This window comes from Chrysochloris asiatica, unplaced genomic scaffold, assembly GCF_000296735.1.
Source record: "Chrysochloris asiatica unplaced genomic scaffold, ChrAsi1.0 scaffold00079, whole genome shotgun sequence".
Taxonomy (NCBI): Eukaryota; Metazoa; Chordata; class Mammalia; order Afrosoricida; family Chrysochloridae; genus Chrysochloris; species Chrysochloris asiatica.
Window position 1 is genome coordinate 2,194,825 of NW_006408597.1, and position 16,721 is coordinate 2,211,545.

The following is a 16,721-nucleotide window of genomic DNA, read 5'->3' on the forward strand; positions in this document are numbered from 1 at the left end:
CAGTGCTTTGCTTATCCTGTGTTTCTTTGTTTTGTTGTTTTTAACGTGCAAGCTTTGTTAGATGTACACAGAGTTTGTTTTGAGCTATTGCTCAGCACTTCCTCTCAAGGCCTGCCTCACTCAGAAATTCCCTGCAGGAGTCTTCGGGCATATAGCTGTAATGTTCAAGTTCTGCTTTCTTCAAGTCCTTTTCTCATTTTGGTTAGTGCTTGCAGTGGTTGAGAATTAAAAAAAATAAATCCCGAATATCATTTGAATTAATGCTGAGTTCTTTTCTTTTTCTCTGCTTGTTGATACTGTATCTCTTGAAATTGGGAAGGGATCCAGCTTGTTAGGACTCAACTGATTGAGCTCTGTGCCTCACAGAGCTCCTTTTTTTAAAAAAAAGTTTTTATTGTGAATTATATGATAGCTTACATGGGAGAACACTAGCTTTACATTGATCCTGTGGTATTTCATTTTATTGCAATGATTACAGTCCCCTCCATGCATCATCAAACAACCAAAGGGTACACCCTGCAAGCCTGTCTCCTAGCCATCAGCTCACAGACCCTCTCCCTCCCTGAGTCCAGAGTCTCCAGCTGCTCCATCTCTCCACGTCATCGTCTCTGCCTCCATCTCTGGCGTCATTGCTTCTCTGGATAGGGTCCCACACTCAGCTCTTCTCCCTGGATGATCCCAGGGACCTCTACTCTAGACTGCAAAAGCAACCATTCCCCTCCTTTTGTTAAAAAAACTTTTACATTTCCAACACTCACAGTCAGCCCTGATTACAATTATTCACTATTGAACCACAAGAGTCTTGTCCCCATCTCCTTTCATCAGCCTCGTCCAGACAGATTGGAAACCACTAAGTGGAGATTGTACTTTCCCCCATGCCCTCTGGAACTAGGCTCCCTCTTGAACGCTTATAAGCCAGTCACTTCTTGCCTCTGTAGCCCCCCCGCTCCCCATTTTGGGTAGCCAATATCTAAGTTGCCCATCTCTGTCAACCCTGTGTACCGAGGGGGTGGGAATCATTTGTTCCCTCTTTTGAGCTACTACATCCATAGGTATAGGTCAAGTTCATCAAAATGTAGTGGATTACTCTTTTTTTCCTCTTCTTTCTTCTTCTAGTCGAGTTCTGATCATCCAGCCATTGAAGCCAGGTCAAGTGGGTACTATCTGCAAGTATGGTGTTCTTGTGCATCTCCCCTCACTTCATGTCAGCTGGACGCTTCATTCTCTGCTCTAGTTCTCTGTGGCCCTGTCACTGTCTCTGGGCTTAGGAGTCCCCAGGTCTTGCCATACTGCTGGCCAACCAGGTCTCAACATGGGATGACAGGAGTCTATTGAATGTGGTCGGACTTAGCTCACAACTTCATTGCTGTTTTTCCCCCACTTCCCCTTATTGGTGACCAACATGGTCACCAGCAAGACCACATGTCTGCTTGTTTCTTGGATAGGGGTTTGCCCTGAGGGGACCTGACCACTTGCCATTATGGCTCCCGGAAGAACAACTTGCTTGTTCTTGTAGTAGTCAATCAGATTGCTGTTACTGTTTTTGATTTTTCCTGCTAATCTTTCTTTCAAGAAGTAGCTTCTGTTCTTTTAGCAGCTCCGTGCTGATCTGCTTGTCCTTTGAAGTGGAAGTTTCCCACCTCAGAAGATTCTGGATGGGAATCAGGTTTCATCCTATGGTCTTATGCAATGCAAAGGCTCCATTTTAGGTATTCCAATCAGTTATAGACTGAAAACAGACTTATAAGCCACAGAGCTCCCTTTAAATGTTAGGTTTCATTGTTGGTTTTTTCCCCCCAGGTATGGTGGTTCCTTCCAAGACCAAAATTGTGTGCCACTTTTCTACGCTTGTGTTGACCTGTGGGCAGCCACATACTCTTCAGATTGTACCCCGAGATGAGTATGACAACCCTACCAACAACTCCATGTCCTTGCGAGATGAGCACAATTATTGTTTGTCCATTCATGAGGTAAGTAGCCACCCTTCCTTCTCTGTGTGCTAGTGATAGTAGGGTTCCTTCCTCTCTCATTCTTGCCCTGTTTAATTCATTCTCTCTTGTCCCCTCTGCTTTGGTGTCTTCATCTGACAACACCTGTCTCATCAGTAGTTGCAAGAGTTCTTTGTACCGAGGAAATTGCCTTGCCAATCAGAATGTTAGATATGTTAAGTGATGCTCTGTTTCCCTCCTTAGCTTGGTCCTCAAGAAGAAGAAAATACTGGTGTCACATTTGAGAAATCAGTGACATCCAACAGGCAGACTTGCCAAGTGTTCTTGCGACTCACTCTGCATTCTCGTGGCTGCTTCCATGCCTGTATCTCCTATCAAAATCAACCAATCAATAATGGCGAATTTGACATTATTGTCCTGAGTGGTGAGTTAGAAGGAAAGCTGTGATTTGGTCTTATTGTTAGGAAATTTGTTCTTTGCATATCCACTTTTCTGACTAACTTACAGACATTTGGTATTTGAGAGAAGCTTGGTTTCTCATCATGTAGACTAAGGGCTAGTGAGAGGTAATATTTTTTCTCCCTTGACTCCTTATCCCTTGATACCCTCCAGAGAATGAAAAGAATATTGTTGAGCGCAATGTGTCCACCTCAGGGGTGAGCATTTACTTTGAGGCTTATCTTTATAATGCCACCAACTGTACCAGCACACCATGGCACCTTCCACCCATGCATATGAGCTCTTCCCAGCGCCGGCCTTCCACTGCTGTTGAGGAGGAAGATGAAGATTCACCCTCAGAGTGCTACACCCCCGAGAAGGTGAAGAAGCCGAAGAAGGTGTACTGCTACGTGTCACCAAAGGTTGGAGTGCCCATTTTTGCCTCAAAATCCCCTGTGTTTGCTTGCATATACTTGGCGTTTGCAACAGAAATCAGGGCAATGTCAGTGACTTTTAGGGTTTCTAGGATACCAAGAGCAGCTGTTAAAGTTTAGCAGAAGATTGTACCTCCTTTTCTGCTGCAAGTGTCTGGTTTGGACTAAATTAAATTCTGTCTGGAGAATCTGTTGGAGCACCTGGGACATTGCACCCTTTGATTAATTCTGGGAAGAGTTTTCAAGGCGTGGCTCCTAGAGTTTTAAAGACAGCTATTTTTAACGGTTCAGAATTACACAGTGTAATAATGACTGTTGGCCCTTGTGCTATACAAAACAATTTGATCTTTCATTCTGTGATGTGTGCATTTACAATAAAAGAATGGTACTATCAGGCAAGAGGATTGGAATAGGAAAATTTTGGCAGAAACAGGAAGGTGAATTTCCCAAGCCCTGATCTAAGAGGCACTTTGTTTTAAGGATGTTCTTTTTAATATTTTTATTTTGCTCATTCATTCAGCCCTCATAAAAATGAGACTCTGTTAAAACATCTCAGTACATGCCTTTAAACCTATAACCCAAATTATGTTCTTATTCTGTTGGACTTCAGAACACTTTGCTTCATACTATCCATTATTTTAAAATCTGGCCTTAATTTGGGTTCAGGGTGTGTGGTGACTGGTGGTGATATAGACAAAACAAGATTGATCATGAATCGATCATTTTTGAAGTTTGTGATAATACTTGTTGAAGCTACAGTTTTCTTTTGTTTGGAATGTGTTTTGAAATTTTCTTTAATAAAAAGTTAATTTTTAAAAAAAGAATAAGAAAAAAATCTGGCCTACTGCATGTTCAGATAATTATTTTTTTTTTCCAAAATTAAAAAAATGACTGCATTGGCAAATGTTATAGAGAGACCCCACTTTATGTTTCTGTAAGGAAGTTTTATGAACTCTTTTGGGAGGTGAGTACCCCCCACCTCCTTAACACACACATTGTGTGTGTTAATAGTCTGTCTGGAGAGTCTGTTGGAGCACCTGGGACACGTGTGCACCCTTTGATTATTTCTGGGAAGAGTTTTTTTCTGGGAAGAATGTTGGTAACATTCAAATATGGGTAAAGCAGTGGGCTTGGTAGGCCTCAGGCGTTTCCTGTCTTATGATTTGGAGGAAGTCGCTCTGAGCAGCACTGGGATGAGCAGAGGCAGATTTGATTGTTTTCAGGTGAAATATTCTCTACTCAAAGTAAACACGTGATCTTAGCTATTTGGAAATTTTAATAAGACTTCAGTACTAAGTTTATGAAATGCCTGTCTGAAATTGCGTTTAGTATGTTTTTGCTTGTTTTAAGATAGAGCTGATGTATTTATTTGATTTGTACTGATTAAATTATCCTCTTGTCCCTGGGGGAACATGATTAACATGAGAAACGTAGATAAAGAACCCTGATGTTTTAGTTGCAGTACACTAACAGAGCCTTTTCATTTTCTGTATATTGGCCCTCCAGCAATTTTCAGTGAAGGAGTTCTACCTGAAAATCATTCCTTGGCGCCTTTATACCTTCCGAGTATGTCCAGGAACAAAAGTAAGTTGAACCCTGCATCTGATTCATGCTGAACAAGCATGGAGTGTCTAGCCTTTTCTTTCACTTCAGGGCTTTTGGGTGTTTTCATTGTACACACAAGATTTGCTTATAAATAAAGAAGAGCTCTTATCTGATTGCTAACTGGCATGAAGAATGTATACATTTTCAAAAGATACAGAAACAAGAATTAGTAGCAACTCAGAATACTTCAACAGTTACCTTTTGCCCCTAAAACAATATGTTGTTGAGTTAGTTCCAACTCACAGTAACCCTCTGCACAACAGAACAAAACCCTGCCCAGTCCTGCACCAGCCTCACAATCATTCCTGTGTTTGAGTCCATTGTCGCAGCCACTGTGTCAGTTCATCTTGTTAAGGGTTTTCCTCTTTTTTGTTGACCTTTACCAAGCATGATGTCCTTCTCCAAGGACTGATCCCTCCTGATAACATGTCCAAAGTATGTGACATAAAGACTTTTGCTGTTCTTTTTCTAAGCAGTGTTCTGGCTGTACTTCTTCCTTTGTGTGTTGTCCTCATAGCCCGTGGTACATTCAGCATTTACTAACAGCATAATTCTAAGGCATCACTTCTTCTTAAGTCTTAGTTATTGTCCATTTTTTGCATACATGTACAGAAATGAAAATATCATGGTAGGTGCATCTTACTCCTTAAAGTGACATACATCTTTACTTTTTAATAACTTTAAAGAGGTCTTTTGCAACAGTTTTGCCCAATGCAGTACTTCATTTGATTTCTTGACTGCTGCTTCCATGAGTGTTGTTATAGATTCAAGTAAAATGAAATCCTTGACAACTTTAATCTTTTCTCCCTTTAACTTGATGCTGCTTATTGGACAAGTTGTGAGGATTTTTGTTGTCTTTATGTTGAGGTGTTATCCATATTGAAGGCTGTAGTCTTTGCTCTTCATCAGTAAGTGCTTCAGATCCTCTTTGCTTTCAATAAGCAAGGCTGTTGTGTCCTCTGCATATCGAAGGTTGTTAATAGGCCTTTTTCCTGATGTAGCATTCCTCATATAGTCCAACTTCTCGGATTATTTGTTCAGCATACAGATTGAATAAATATGATGAGAGAATACAACCCAAACTATATACATGCTATTGGAGAGAGTGTGGTAACTCTGGCCTGAGCTTGATCTCCCAATGTGCTGAAGCTTACCCATAGAATCAGCAATCTCACATATTTAAGAAAAGCTTTTTTTTTTTTTAACTTTTTATTGTGAATTGAGTGAAAGTTTATAGGACAGATCATCAGTTTTACATTCAACAAATCATATACTTTGCTTCATTACGGGGTTGCAATCCCCTCCATGTACCAACAGTTAACAGCATTTACCTTCATTCACTGTATTAGATTCCTCCCTGGGCCTCCTGCTACCTTCATCTTTCCTCTGCTAACCTCCCTCTTGTATATTGCTTGCCTTCTCATCATGTTAACATGTGTCTATCCTCTAGCCCAATGAATAATTTTCCCTATCCCCAACTGCTAATCATTATAGGTTATTTCTTTTATCAAGAAAACAATTTTTAAACTTTTTACAGCATTGGTCTCATATAATGTTTGTCCTTTTGTGATTGACTAATTACACTCAGCATAATATCCCCCAGGTTTAACCGTGTTGTGAGGTGTTACACAGATTCATCAATATTATTCAGTATTTTATAGTGATCCATTGTATGTCTGTACCAAAGTTTGTAGGTACATTTAATTCATGTACATTCAGTGTAGTTATCAATACTTATGAGTTGATTGCTGTCATTTTCCTGGGTGTGGTGCTGCTGGATTCTTTGTTCCACATAATTATCTGTGCTGAGTTCATGTTTTTGGTGGTTTTTCTTTTCATTTTCATATTTTTTGTGTTAATGTTTACTAATCTTTCTGATATTTCCTTTTTTTTTTTTTACTTTGCTGCTTAGGTTTATGGCTTTTCTTTGGGGTTACTGTGTAATTTATCTCTTTTTTTCCCTGCTTAAAACAGTCTGTTTTATCTTGAAATCTACTTGACTTCCTTATCATTTGGGAGTTCTGTGTCTACACTGTTCCCTCTTTTTGCTTTGTAGTTGACTTCATTATACATTGATATCTCTGTTTCCCTATTTTTAGTCTTATAGGTTTGTTTTACTTTCAGTATGTGATGCTGTGGGTTAATGCTCTGGACTGACTGCAAAGTCTGTTTGAACTGCAAGGTTCACCAGCTGCTCCTTGGAAATCCTATACCTGGTTTCTATGGGTTGGAACCGACTTAACGGCACTTAACAACAACAACAACAAATATCTGGATTGAGTTCTGGGTGATGGTTGTTGATTCTCAGTCCAAAGAACACCCTATAGCATTTTTTGCAAAGTTGGTCTGACCATTACAATCCTTTAATTTCTGATTATCAGGAAATATCCTAATTTCGCCGTTGTATTTGAGGGACAATTTTCCTGGGTATATAATTCTTGGTTAACAACTTTTTTCTTTCGAAGTTTTGTATATGTCATTCCATTGCCTTTTTCCTTCATGATTTCTCCTGAGGAATTAGAGCTTAGACTTACTGGTTCGCCTTTGTAGGTAATTTTTCACTTTCTGAGCTGCTCTTAGGATTCTTTCCTTATCTTTGATTTTGGAATGCTTAATTATGATATATCTTGGTGATTTTCTTTGGGGATCTATCCTGTTTGGGGTTCATTCCGTTTCTTGTATGCTTATCTTCTCATCTTTCATGATGTTAGGGAAGTTTTCTTCCAACATCTCTTTGACAATGTTCTCTGTGCTTGTCTTTTCCTGTTCTGGAATCGTGATCACCTGTAAGTCGTTCCTCTTTGTCGTGTCCCACATAACTCTTGGACTTTGTTCAGTTTTTTTCATTCTTTTTGCTGATTGGTCTAGCATAGTAGTATTGAGAGATTCTCTTCAAGCTCACTAATTTGGGCTTCCATTGCTTTGCAATCACGCCCTTTGAAAGTATTGTCCATTTCTGAGAGCTCAGTATTGATCTTCTGGACTTCTAATGGCAGGTTTTGTATTATTTCAAGATTTGCATTTATTTGTCTTTTTGTTCTTGTCATGTTTTCCTGAATTTGTCTAAAGTTTTTATTGCTCGCCTTGTGCTTTCCTCAATCTTTCTGTCAATCTTTTGAAGGTATGTAATTACCATCCTTTTGAATTATTCTTCAGTTAGAACCTTTTCTTCCTCAGAAATGTCTTCTGGTTCTACATCATGGTCATTTATTTGAGCCATTCTCTCTTATTTCATCTTGTGAGCTAAAATTGCCTGTTGTCTCTGGGGCATTGTGAAGTTGTCATATTTGTAAAAACTAACAGTGCAGTTGTTGGACCCAGAGGGAAGAAATCTCTGGGAGGCTCCTACAGTTCAAGGAGCTAACGAGATGGTTGTGGAAAGGATGTGACAGCAGCGTTCCTGGCCCTAAATGGAAATGGAATTCCTCTTTGCCTCGGTGTTATCTATGTTCAGGGCACTCAATCCGGAAGTAGTTTGTGGGGGGCTTTGATAGAGTTGGTTTCAGTGTCTGTAGGACCACAGGGCAGCTGGGGCCATTGTGACTGGTTAAATGCTGGTCTGGTGGCTCTGCAAATTTTGTAGGTCTGGAGCTGAGTCCACCTCTAGTCACCAAAATGGCACACCAAAGTGGCGCAGCCAGCCCCCACCTCACACTGTCATGGATGGCTCCCAGCCACACAAAGTTGAACTCCCGGAGAGCAGGGTCTGTGCAGGGCGTGGATGAAGGTGGGAGCTGGCCACACTTCTGGTTACCAGGTGAGCGTAGGAGAAAAAGGAGAAACTGCATCTTTTCTGAGCCCACTTGAATCTGCTCTGCCAGGCCTCCCTCAGCTGCTAAAACGGTTCACAAGATAATCGAGCCTTGTTTGGCCAACCAGTTCACCAGTCTGGCCTCTCTTGCTGCCCCTGCTTGGCCTCTCCTCCCTGCAAGCACTCCTTCCACCGCTCTAACCTTTCTTTTGATGTTCAGGGTGCCAGAATTTTCATGCGTATCTGTTTTTTTTTTAATATTTTATTGTGAATTATATGATAGTTTACATGAGAGAACCTCAGTTCCATATTCATTCCATCGTATATCATTACGTTGCCATGGTTCCAATCCCCTCCATGCATCATCTTCCGACCAAAGGGCATATCCTAGAAGCCCCTCCCCCCTCAGTCTTCAGCCCACAGTTCCTCTCCCTCTCTGGATCCAAAGTCCCCAGCCGCTTCATCCCTCCATGTCATCATCTCTGTCTCCATCTCAGGCATCCCCAGTTCTCTGGGTGGGGTCCCGTTCTCGGCTCTTAGCCGTTGGTGGTCCCAGAGACCTCCGCTCCTAGACTGGAGAAATAATCGCTCTCTTCCTTGCTACAAAACATCTACCCTTGCATTTCCAACACTCACAATCCGTCTTGATAACCATTATTCACTACAGTATCGCATGTAACCCATCTGTATTTCATTTCATCAGCTCCACCTAGACAAATTGGATAGTACTCACTGGTGATTCTGCCTTCCTCCATGCTCCCTAGCTCTAGTTTCCCTCTTGAAAACTTGTAAGCCAGTTACTTCTTGCCTTTGTAGTCCCTCCCTCCCCATTTGGGTATCCAATGTCCAAGTTGCCCCTCTCTGTCTACTCTATGTGTGGAGGGAGTGGGAATATTTCTTGCTGTAAGGATTTGTTGCCTCTTTTGTGTCACTGCATTCATATGCATAGGTCAAGTTCATCAGCTTGGATCAGCTCAGTCTTCTCCACCCCACCCCATCCCCCTTGTTTCTTCTCCTGGTTGACATGCGTATCTGTTTTATTTTGTGTCTTGTAACTTTGTTGTTAAGGAGCTCTGGTAGCATAGTGGTTACGAATCAGGCTGCGAACCTTAAGGTCAGCGGTTCGAAACTACCAGCCGCTCCGCGGGAGAAAGATGAGGCTTTCTACTCCCGTAAAGATTTACACCCTCGGAACCCAACAAAATTTCCACAATATAGATTTGTGTATGAACTCATAAGCTTTATTTTACAGTTCATGAAACAGAAACATCTGGTATGAAAGTCAGAGCAGTGTTCCAAAATGAGGTATGGGAGGGCAAACTTTTTTAACAGCAGACAGTCCTGATTGGCTCGTTTAGGTTCCCTTTTCAGAGGGAGTCAGTGGATTGACTTGGATTTCAGCTCCTGGGAAAGCTAGCATTTACACTGAATAGAAACTTAGATTTTGGTGTCGACTCCATTTTGAACTAGTATAGTGAGCTTATCAGTTGTTGTTTTGTAAAAATTACTTTCTTCCAGTCAGTTTGCCCAACCTATTCAGGTTGTGGTGTTTTGTTGTTTTAGATCCCCAACAACAACAACAACAACAATGCTTTCATTTTCATTTGGAAAGCCTGTAGTGTTGCCTCTGATTCTTACCAAAGGCAGCCTGTCACCCAAGAGATTTAAAATAACATTTAAGTATCATAGAGCATTAAGGTGAAAAACAAGGACATGTCCTTCCTCCTGGTAGATACTGGCTTGGTGAAAACAGGCCAAATTCTGTTTCTGTTGGTTGGTACAAAAGAATAGGACTTGGAGGGTTTTTACTGCATTTGAGGGTTTTATAGGTAAATTCTCTTCTCCCTCTCTTTTTTCTCTAGTTTTCATACCTTGGCCCTGACCCTGTCCATAAGCTCCTCACACTAGTAGTAGATGATGGCATCCAACCTCCTGTGGAGCTCAGCTGTAAGGAGAGGAATATTCTAGCAGCCACTTTTATCCGCTCCCTTCATAAGAACATAGGTAAGGCTGCGTGGGGATTATGATATGGAAGGCAGCAATCCCAGCTACCCTGGGTGCGTGAGTGTAGAGGTGGAACCCACTGGTGTCTATAAGACTGTAATCATGATGGTTTTTGCTGCTCCACAGGAGGCTCTGAGACCTTTCAGGACAAGGTGAACTTTTTCCAGAGAGAGCTTCGACAGACACATACGAAAAGACCACATTCCAAAGTCACCCTGAAGGTCAGCAGACACACCTTGTTGGAATCGGTGGGTAAAGTTCATCTTTGTCAGTAGTTATTCCAAGTTTCCTAAGTAAGAACCAGATTTCCCTCTTTAAGTAGATCTGTATTTGTTTGATTCTGTGAAGTCAGGGGCAGTTTTGTTGGAGGTATATTACTGAGGTGAAAGACCACTTGACACAATGCCATTCATTGGTGGTGGCTGTGTGCAGTGGAGTCGGTTCCGACTCATAGTGACCCTTGTACAGGGTTTCCAAGGCTGTAAATCTTTACGGGAGCAGAAAGCCTCATCTTCCGCTGAACAGCTGGTAGTTTCGAACTGCCGACCTGGCGATTCGCAGCCTGATTCGTAACCACTGCACTACCAGAATTCCATGCCATTTAGTATCTGCACAAAATTCTAGTTCCTGAGAAATTTCATGGAACTCCTTCTATGTAGGTCAGGTGTAAATAGCTGTTATAAAAGAAAGTCTTTGTCATTGAATCCTGAACTAGGAGAGCGTTGGTTAAGTTAAAAGGAAATGATTTTCATTGTCAATCTGGTCTGATGGAAGAGGAACACCTGATATGTGTCTGTATCCAGCAAATACACTCTGGCACAGATCACGTGCTCCCTGAGACTGAGAGGGCGTAGGTTTCTGATCCTTGTCCAGAACGGACTTGTGATGTGTGGCTCTGGTAGGTGTGCCTGGAGATCCCTTTTCTCAACCACCTTCTCAGTGTGGCATGGCTCCCCATCTGAACTTAACTGCAATGTCCAGTGGACAGACTGTACTTTACTGAAAACCACGGCTTCTGATTCTCTTGATGATTGTTCATTGACTTGAGCAATTTTTACCTCTTTCTGCAAGAGTTTTCTCATTACTAAAGTGGAGATTGTATACAGTTTCAGATTCCAAAAAAAACCAACTTTCAACTTCAAAGCGATGGTATAAAGATGAAATGATTTTGCTTAAAACCTATTTCTTCTGGAGATAAGGGCATTATATAAATCTAAAATGGCATGTGTATTACTCAGACTTATTTCTGACTAACATATTCTGCCCGAATACTAATGGCTAGGTAATTGGACAACAGCAATGCTTTTGTGTTTTTGTCTTTAACACCCAAGGGAGGCCAGCCAGTGTTCTGACAGTTTCATTCCTTTCACTGCTTTCCAGTCTCTGAAAGCCACTCGGAATTTCTCCATCTCAGATTGGAGCAAGAATTTTGAAGTGGTTTTCCAAGATGAAGAAGGTCAGTTTTGAAACTTCATGTTCATCTTTTTAAACTAACTTTCCTTTCCACTTTCACCCTCTCTCTTACTCATCCTCCCTTCAAAACAAAATAGAAAACGACCCTCTTTTCCAAGGGAAAAAGAAACCATGAGTCAACAAGGTGGCGTTTACCAGCCAGATTGATTGATGTACAGGGACTTAAACCAAAATAATGAAGTGACCTGTGTAGACCCAAGAAGGATCCATTTCCTGTATCTCTAGTCACCCATGTTTCTACATCGGGTTGGGAGGGAATAGAGTTCAGTCATCAGAATACTTTTAATTCTACAGAAAAGGGTGGGACTTTAAAAAAGTTACATTTTAACCCCCATACCTGTTGCCCTGTGCAATTTTTGAGTCTTGAACAGAAACTATCCCCAACTAAACAACAGCAGAATTAGTAAAGAATGTTCGCCTTGAGCACTGTACTATTTTAAAGAATTTCTTGTCTCAGATCAAACTGACAACAGTAACTCTAAAGCACAGATGAATTGTTTATGAGGCAATGAGCCCAAGTTAATGGGAGTAAAACAGTCTGGGGAAAGTTAGCAAGAGAACTGATACAGCGTGAAGAATGTTACCAGTGTCACTGAGCTGTTGTACCCATAGAAATTGTTGAATGGTTATGTGATCTGCTGTGTGTGGTGGTGGTGATGTGTAGTGGTGGTGGTTATGTGCTGTGGAGTAGGTTCCAACACATAGTGACCCTGTATAGGGTTTTCAAGGCTGTAAATCTTCACGGCAGCAGAAAGCTTCATCTGGGACAGCTGGTAGTTTTGAATTGTTGATCTTGAGGTTTAGCAGCTCGACTCATAACCACCACGCTACCAGAGCTTCTTCTGCCGTGTATAGGTTCACCAAAAATAAAATAGATGTGAAAAAAGAAAGTCCACACTGTAGTTGATTTGAGTTGAGGAAACAATGAGGTGGTTCAGAATGGAGGGAATGTGAAGAGTAAAATGATGAATAAAAGAACAAGAATGATCAGAGGAGGTGGGCCAGAATCAGTTTCTATTTTTATTAACTTCTCAGCTCTGGACTGGGGAGGGCCTCGCCGAGAATGGTTTGAGCTGATCTGCAAGGCACTATTTGACACCACCAATCAGCTGTTCACTCGATTCAGTGACAACAACCAAGCATTAGTAAGTCCATGACTTCCCTACAGGTGGGTGGAAAACCAGGATTATGTTATAATGGATAGAATCACAAGGCTTAAGTTATGATACTGTCCTGGGCAAACCTGTGTCCTGTTCTTAATTTTGTTACATAGAATGTGACCTTAATAGGGCTGCCTTCCTTCTCTTTGCTTTTATCACCTGTAAGGTTAGAGAAAATAGAGACAGATTAATATTATCTGGCTGAAAAACGTTATAATGCAAAGGATATTACTATATTAATTATTATGGTAATATTTATGCCACTATCTCAAAACATTAGTAGATCTTTGACTAGGTAGAGGTGAGGTGTTCGGAAAGTAGACTTTGTTAGGAGTAGAGAAGTAGGATTTGGCTGACAGAAGCTCTGGGTTAGAGAAAAGGCATTGGCTCATCCATTGGGTAGCATTTATAGTCAGGAACCACATAAAAGTGTTCGGATCTAAAAACTTAATATGAGATCTACAACTTAATATAAGTTCATATTTGCCTTTTTTTCTGAAGTCATTTTGTGGCTACCAAAAGGCTAATGCCACTTGGATGGATTCTTTGATTCTCACACTGAAGTTCTTACTTCCTTAGAATGGGACTAGGGAAGAAGGATCTCTCCAGGATTAGGCCTGAAGTAAAATGGCCCAGGGTCTTACAGTTTCTCTCATTACAGGTACATCCCAACCCCAATCGTCCTGCTCATCTGCGATTGAAGATGTATGAGTTTGCAGGGCGACTGGTGGGCAAATGCCTCTATGAGTCCTCTCTAGGGGGAGCCTATAAGCAGTTGGTCCGAGCTCGCTTCACCCGATCTTTCCTGGCCCAAATCATAGGACTGCGTATGCATTACAAGGTAATTAGGTGTGTGTTTTCTGTGAAGGCCTTTGGTTATTAGCACTGCACTTGAGCTTCTTATTTTAAGGTTGAAGAAGTAAGTAAATAGTTCTAAGCAGTTACAAATTTCACCTGGACAAGACTATTTTTGTTCTGTATCTTTTTATCTCCTCAGTACTTTGAAACAGATGACCCAGAATTCTACAAATCTAAAGTTTGTTTTATCCTTAATAATGACATGAGTGAGATGGAGCTGGTCTTTGCCGAGGAGAAATACAACAAATCCGGTCAGTTGGATAAGGTGAGGACCAGTGTTTGTGGTGTCTTTAAGACAGCTCTAATAGGACTTCAGTGCAATGCTGGAAATGTTTATCAAGCACCTGAAATGTGGCTAGTGTGGCAAAGCAACTAAATTTTTTTTTTTTTAAATTTTCTGTATTTCAAATAACTGTATTTGGCTAGCGGCTACCATTTGGACAGTGTAACTCTAGGGCTTGGCATTGCACACTATGATCTTGGCCCCTTTGATTGGCACATATGACACAGGTGCGCATCCTACCTACCCGTTCCTGCTTTGCTGCAGGGAAAGAACTTACTGATTCCAGTCAAATGTACAAGCAGATATGGAAGGAGTGGCAGTGAAAAGATGTTCATGACCGCTTGTTTAACAGTGTCCCTATGTCTTGTTAGAAAATGGTTGACCAAAAGTATTTCCATTGCAAATGTGATTCTGTTTACATTTTTGGGTTCAAAACATCAAATTAGAATAATGATGCTAAAGTGATAGTAGATAATTAAAAATAAAATAGCAATGATTGTAAAATTGTGACCAGCCCCAAGCACCCCTGATAGTGCTGCACTGATGAGTCGGACCTCATTCCTGAAGGTGGTGGTGACCTCGCTCTCTGCCTGTGCACGCATGTGGCAAGAGTCTATCTCTGTGGTCCAGCCAGGCCGGGAAAGTCAAAACGGGGACTTCATGGAGAGGAGTTTTTTATTTATGAATACCAAATTGTCGCTTAGACTGCTAGATTAAAATGAAAACTTACATGAATTTTCAGATATGTGTAAAATAAAAGAAGAAAACTAGGATTGTACATTTTTTGATTTGTTGAGAAGCCCTGCTCTGTAGTAAATAGAGAGCTATCTCCACCTGCTGTCTGATGGACCTTAAAATCAGAGCTTATAACCAAATAGATGCTTCTACTCACCTGTGGCCACTGTACACATTTCGTCTTTGAATGATAGTTTAAAATTATGCTTTAGAAGTACTTCAGAGTCACATAGGAGTTGTTTATTGTGGGGTGCCAATGAAAATCTGTATGAGAATCATACACTACAACTTTTTCTTTACACACAGAAAAATTGAGAGTCCAAATGGCTAAGTGACACAGGCCTGTCTTTGTTAGCATCAGACCTGGAATAGAATCCCATGTTTCTGAGTTTTAAGCCAGGACTCTTCTCACTGACTTACAACAGAAATAGAAGAACGTGAGAGGGGCTGTGTGCTGATGACCGAGGGGCAGGCTGGTGGGGTGTACCCTTTGGTTGGTTGATGATACATGGAGGGGATTGTAATCATGGCACTGAAAGTATATATGATAGGATGAATGTAAAGCTAATGTTCTCCCATGTAAATTATCACATAATTCACAATAAAAACTTTGGGAAAAAAAAGAATGTTAGGAAACAACTATTCTCATTTTACCATTTCTGAGACATAAAAAGACTTTTCAACTAATTGCTTGGCTTCACTCACAATTGGCTGAAGAGTTTAAGAGATGAGTTTTAGTAGTGGCTTAATTTTGGATCATAGAGAGATTACATTTCATTATCTTTTTGTTGCATCACCTCTACTTGGCCAGATACTCACTTGAGAAATAGTACCTGGTAGAATATACCAAGAGTGGTAGAACTCTAGAAGCTTAGTAACTAAATAAAACTAAGTGTGTTGAGAAGCTGAATGAACAGCAGATACTTGTGGCTGACATTGTGATGAACTTCAATAATGCTGTATTTGTGGAACATGTTGGGCAGATACCACCTTGAAAGCTCTCATCCATAGCCTCCTCTTCTTTGTCTTTTGTCTCCTACTTCAGGTTGTAGAACTCATGACTGGTGGAGCTCAAATTCCAGTCACCAATACAAATAAAATCTTCTATTTAAACTTACTGGCCCAATATCGGCTGGCCAGTCAAGTGAAAGAGGAGGTAGAACATTTTCTCAAAGGTGGGAGTCTGTCTACTCTTGCCTTTAATATTAAAAGACTTGTATTCATGATGTGGATATGGTTTCAACCTGGCTACTGTGTTTTAGGCCTGAATGAGTTGGTCCCTGAAAACCTTTTGGCTATTTTTGATGAGAATGAGCTTGAGGTAAGTTCTTACAGCTCTTGTTCTTGACTCAGAGGTTTCATGTATGCCCACAAGGAACTAGCTTTTTGTATCTTCTGTTGTAAGATGTGGTGGGAAAGCCCTTTATAAAGCAAAAGTTGGTTTCAGTTTTGTCACTTTCCTTTTCATTGACCCTTTCTTCAGCTTTTAAAAATGAGACTAAAAATTTAAGACCAACACATGACTGTTAATGAATAGCTCATTCATAATATGATTTCATAAAATGAATTGATGGCGGTGGTGGTGGTGATTATGTGCCGTGGAGTCAGTTCCGACTCATAGCAACCCTGCATAGGGTTTCTGAGGCTGTAAATCCTTATGCGAATAGAAAGCCTTATCTTCCTCCCATGGAACAGTTAGTTTTGAACTGCTGACCTTGAGGTTAGCAGCCCGACTCGTAATCACTATGCTTTCACAGCTCCTTTTAAAATGAATCATATAATAGTAATTATTGTTTATAAAAACTAATGGGAATATAATTTATTCATTAAATATTATTGATACCGGTGGAATAGTAAAGAATTTTAGAATCATGGACAGCCTTCCTAAAATCCTGGTGACACTTAAGGGAATGATAGTGCTTACTTGTTCAGGAAATATTTTCTGGGTGCCTCCTGTACGCCATGTATGTTTAAGGCACTGGGGACAGAGCAGTGACCAAGACAGAGTACCTGTCCTCATTGAGCTACATT

General features: G+C 40.8%; 1 protein-coding gene across 1 annotated transcript in view; it reads left to right on the forward strand.

Moving 5' to 3' along the window:
- AREL1 (apoptosis resistant E3 ubiquitin protein ligase 1) overlaps positions 1-16,721 on the forward strand; it is a 32,357-nt gene that overhangs the window by 13,070 nt on the left and 2,566 nt on the right. Inside the window, exons 4-15 of the mRNA XM_006865527.1 lie at positions 1,801-1,970; positions 2,193-2,373; positions 2,562-2,809; positions 4,328-4,405; positions 10,040-10,181; positions 10,308-10,429; positions 11,562-11,637; positions 12,690-12,799; positions 13,476-13,655; positions 13,812-13,937; positions 15,736-15,865; positions 15,953-16,011. Of these exons, the coding sequence (XP_006865589.1) occupies positions 1,801-1,970; positions 2,193-2,373; positions 2,562-2,809; positions 4,328-4,405; positions 10,040-10,181; positions 10,308-10,429; positions 11,562-11,637; positions 12,690-12,799; positions 13,476-13,655; positions 13,812-13,937; positions 15,736-15,865; positions 15,953-16,011 (1,622 nt within the window). The remainder of the gene's footprint in view (positions 1-1,800; positions 1,971-2,192; positions 2,374-2,561; positions 2,810-4,327; positions 4,406-10,039; positions 10,182-10,307; positions 10,430-11,561; positions 11,638-12,689; positions 12,800-13,475; positions 13,656-13,811; positions 13,938-15,735; positions 15,866-15,952; positions 16,012-16,721) is intronic.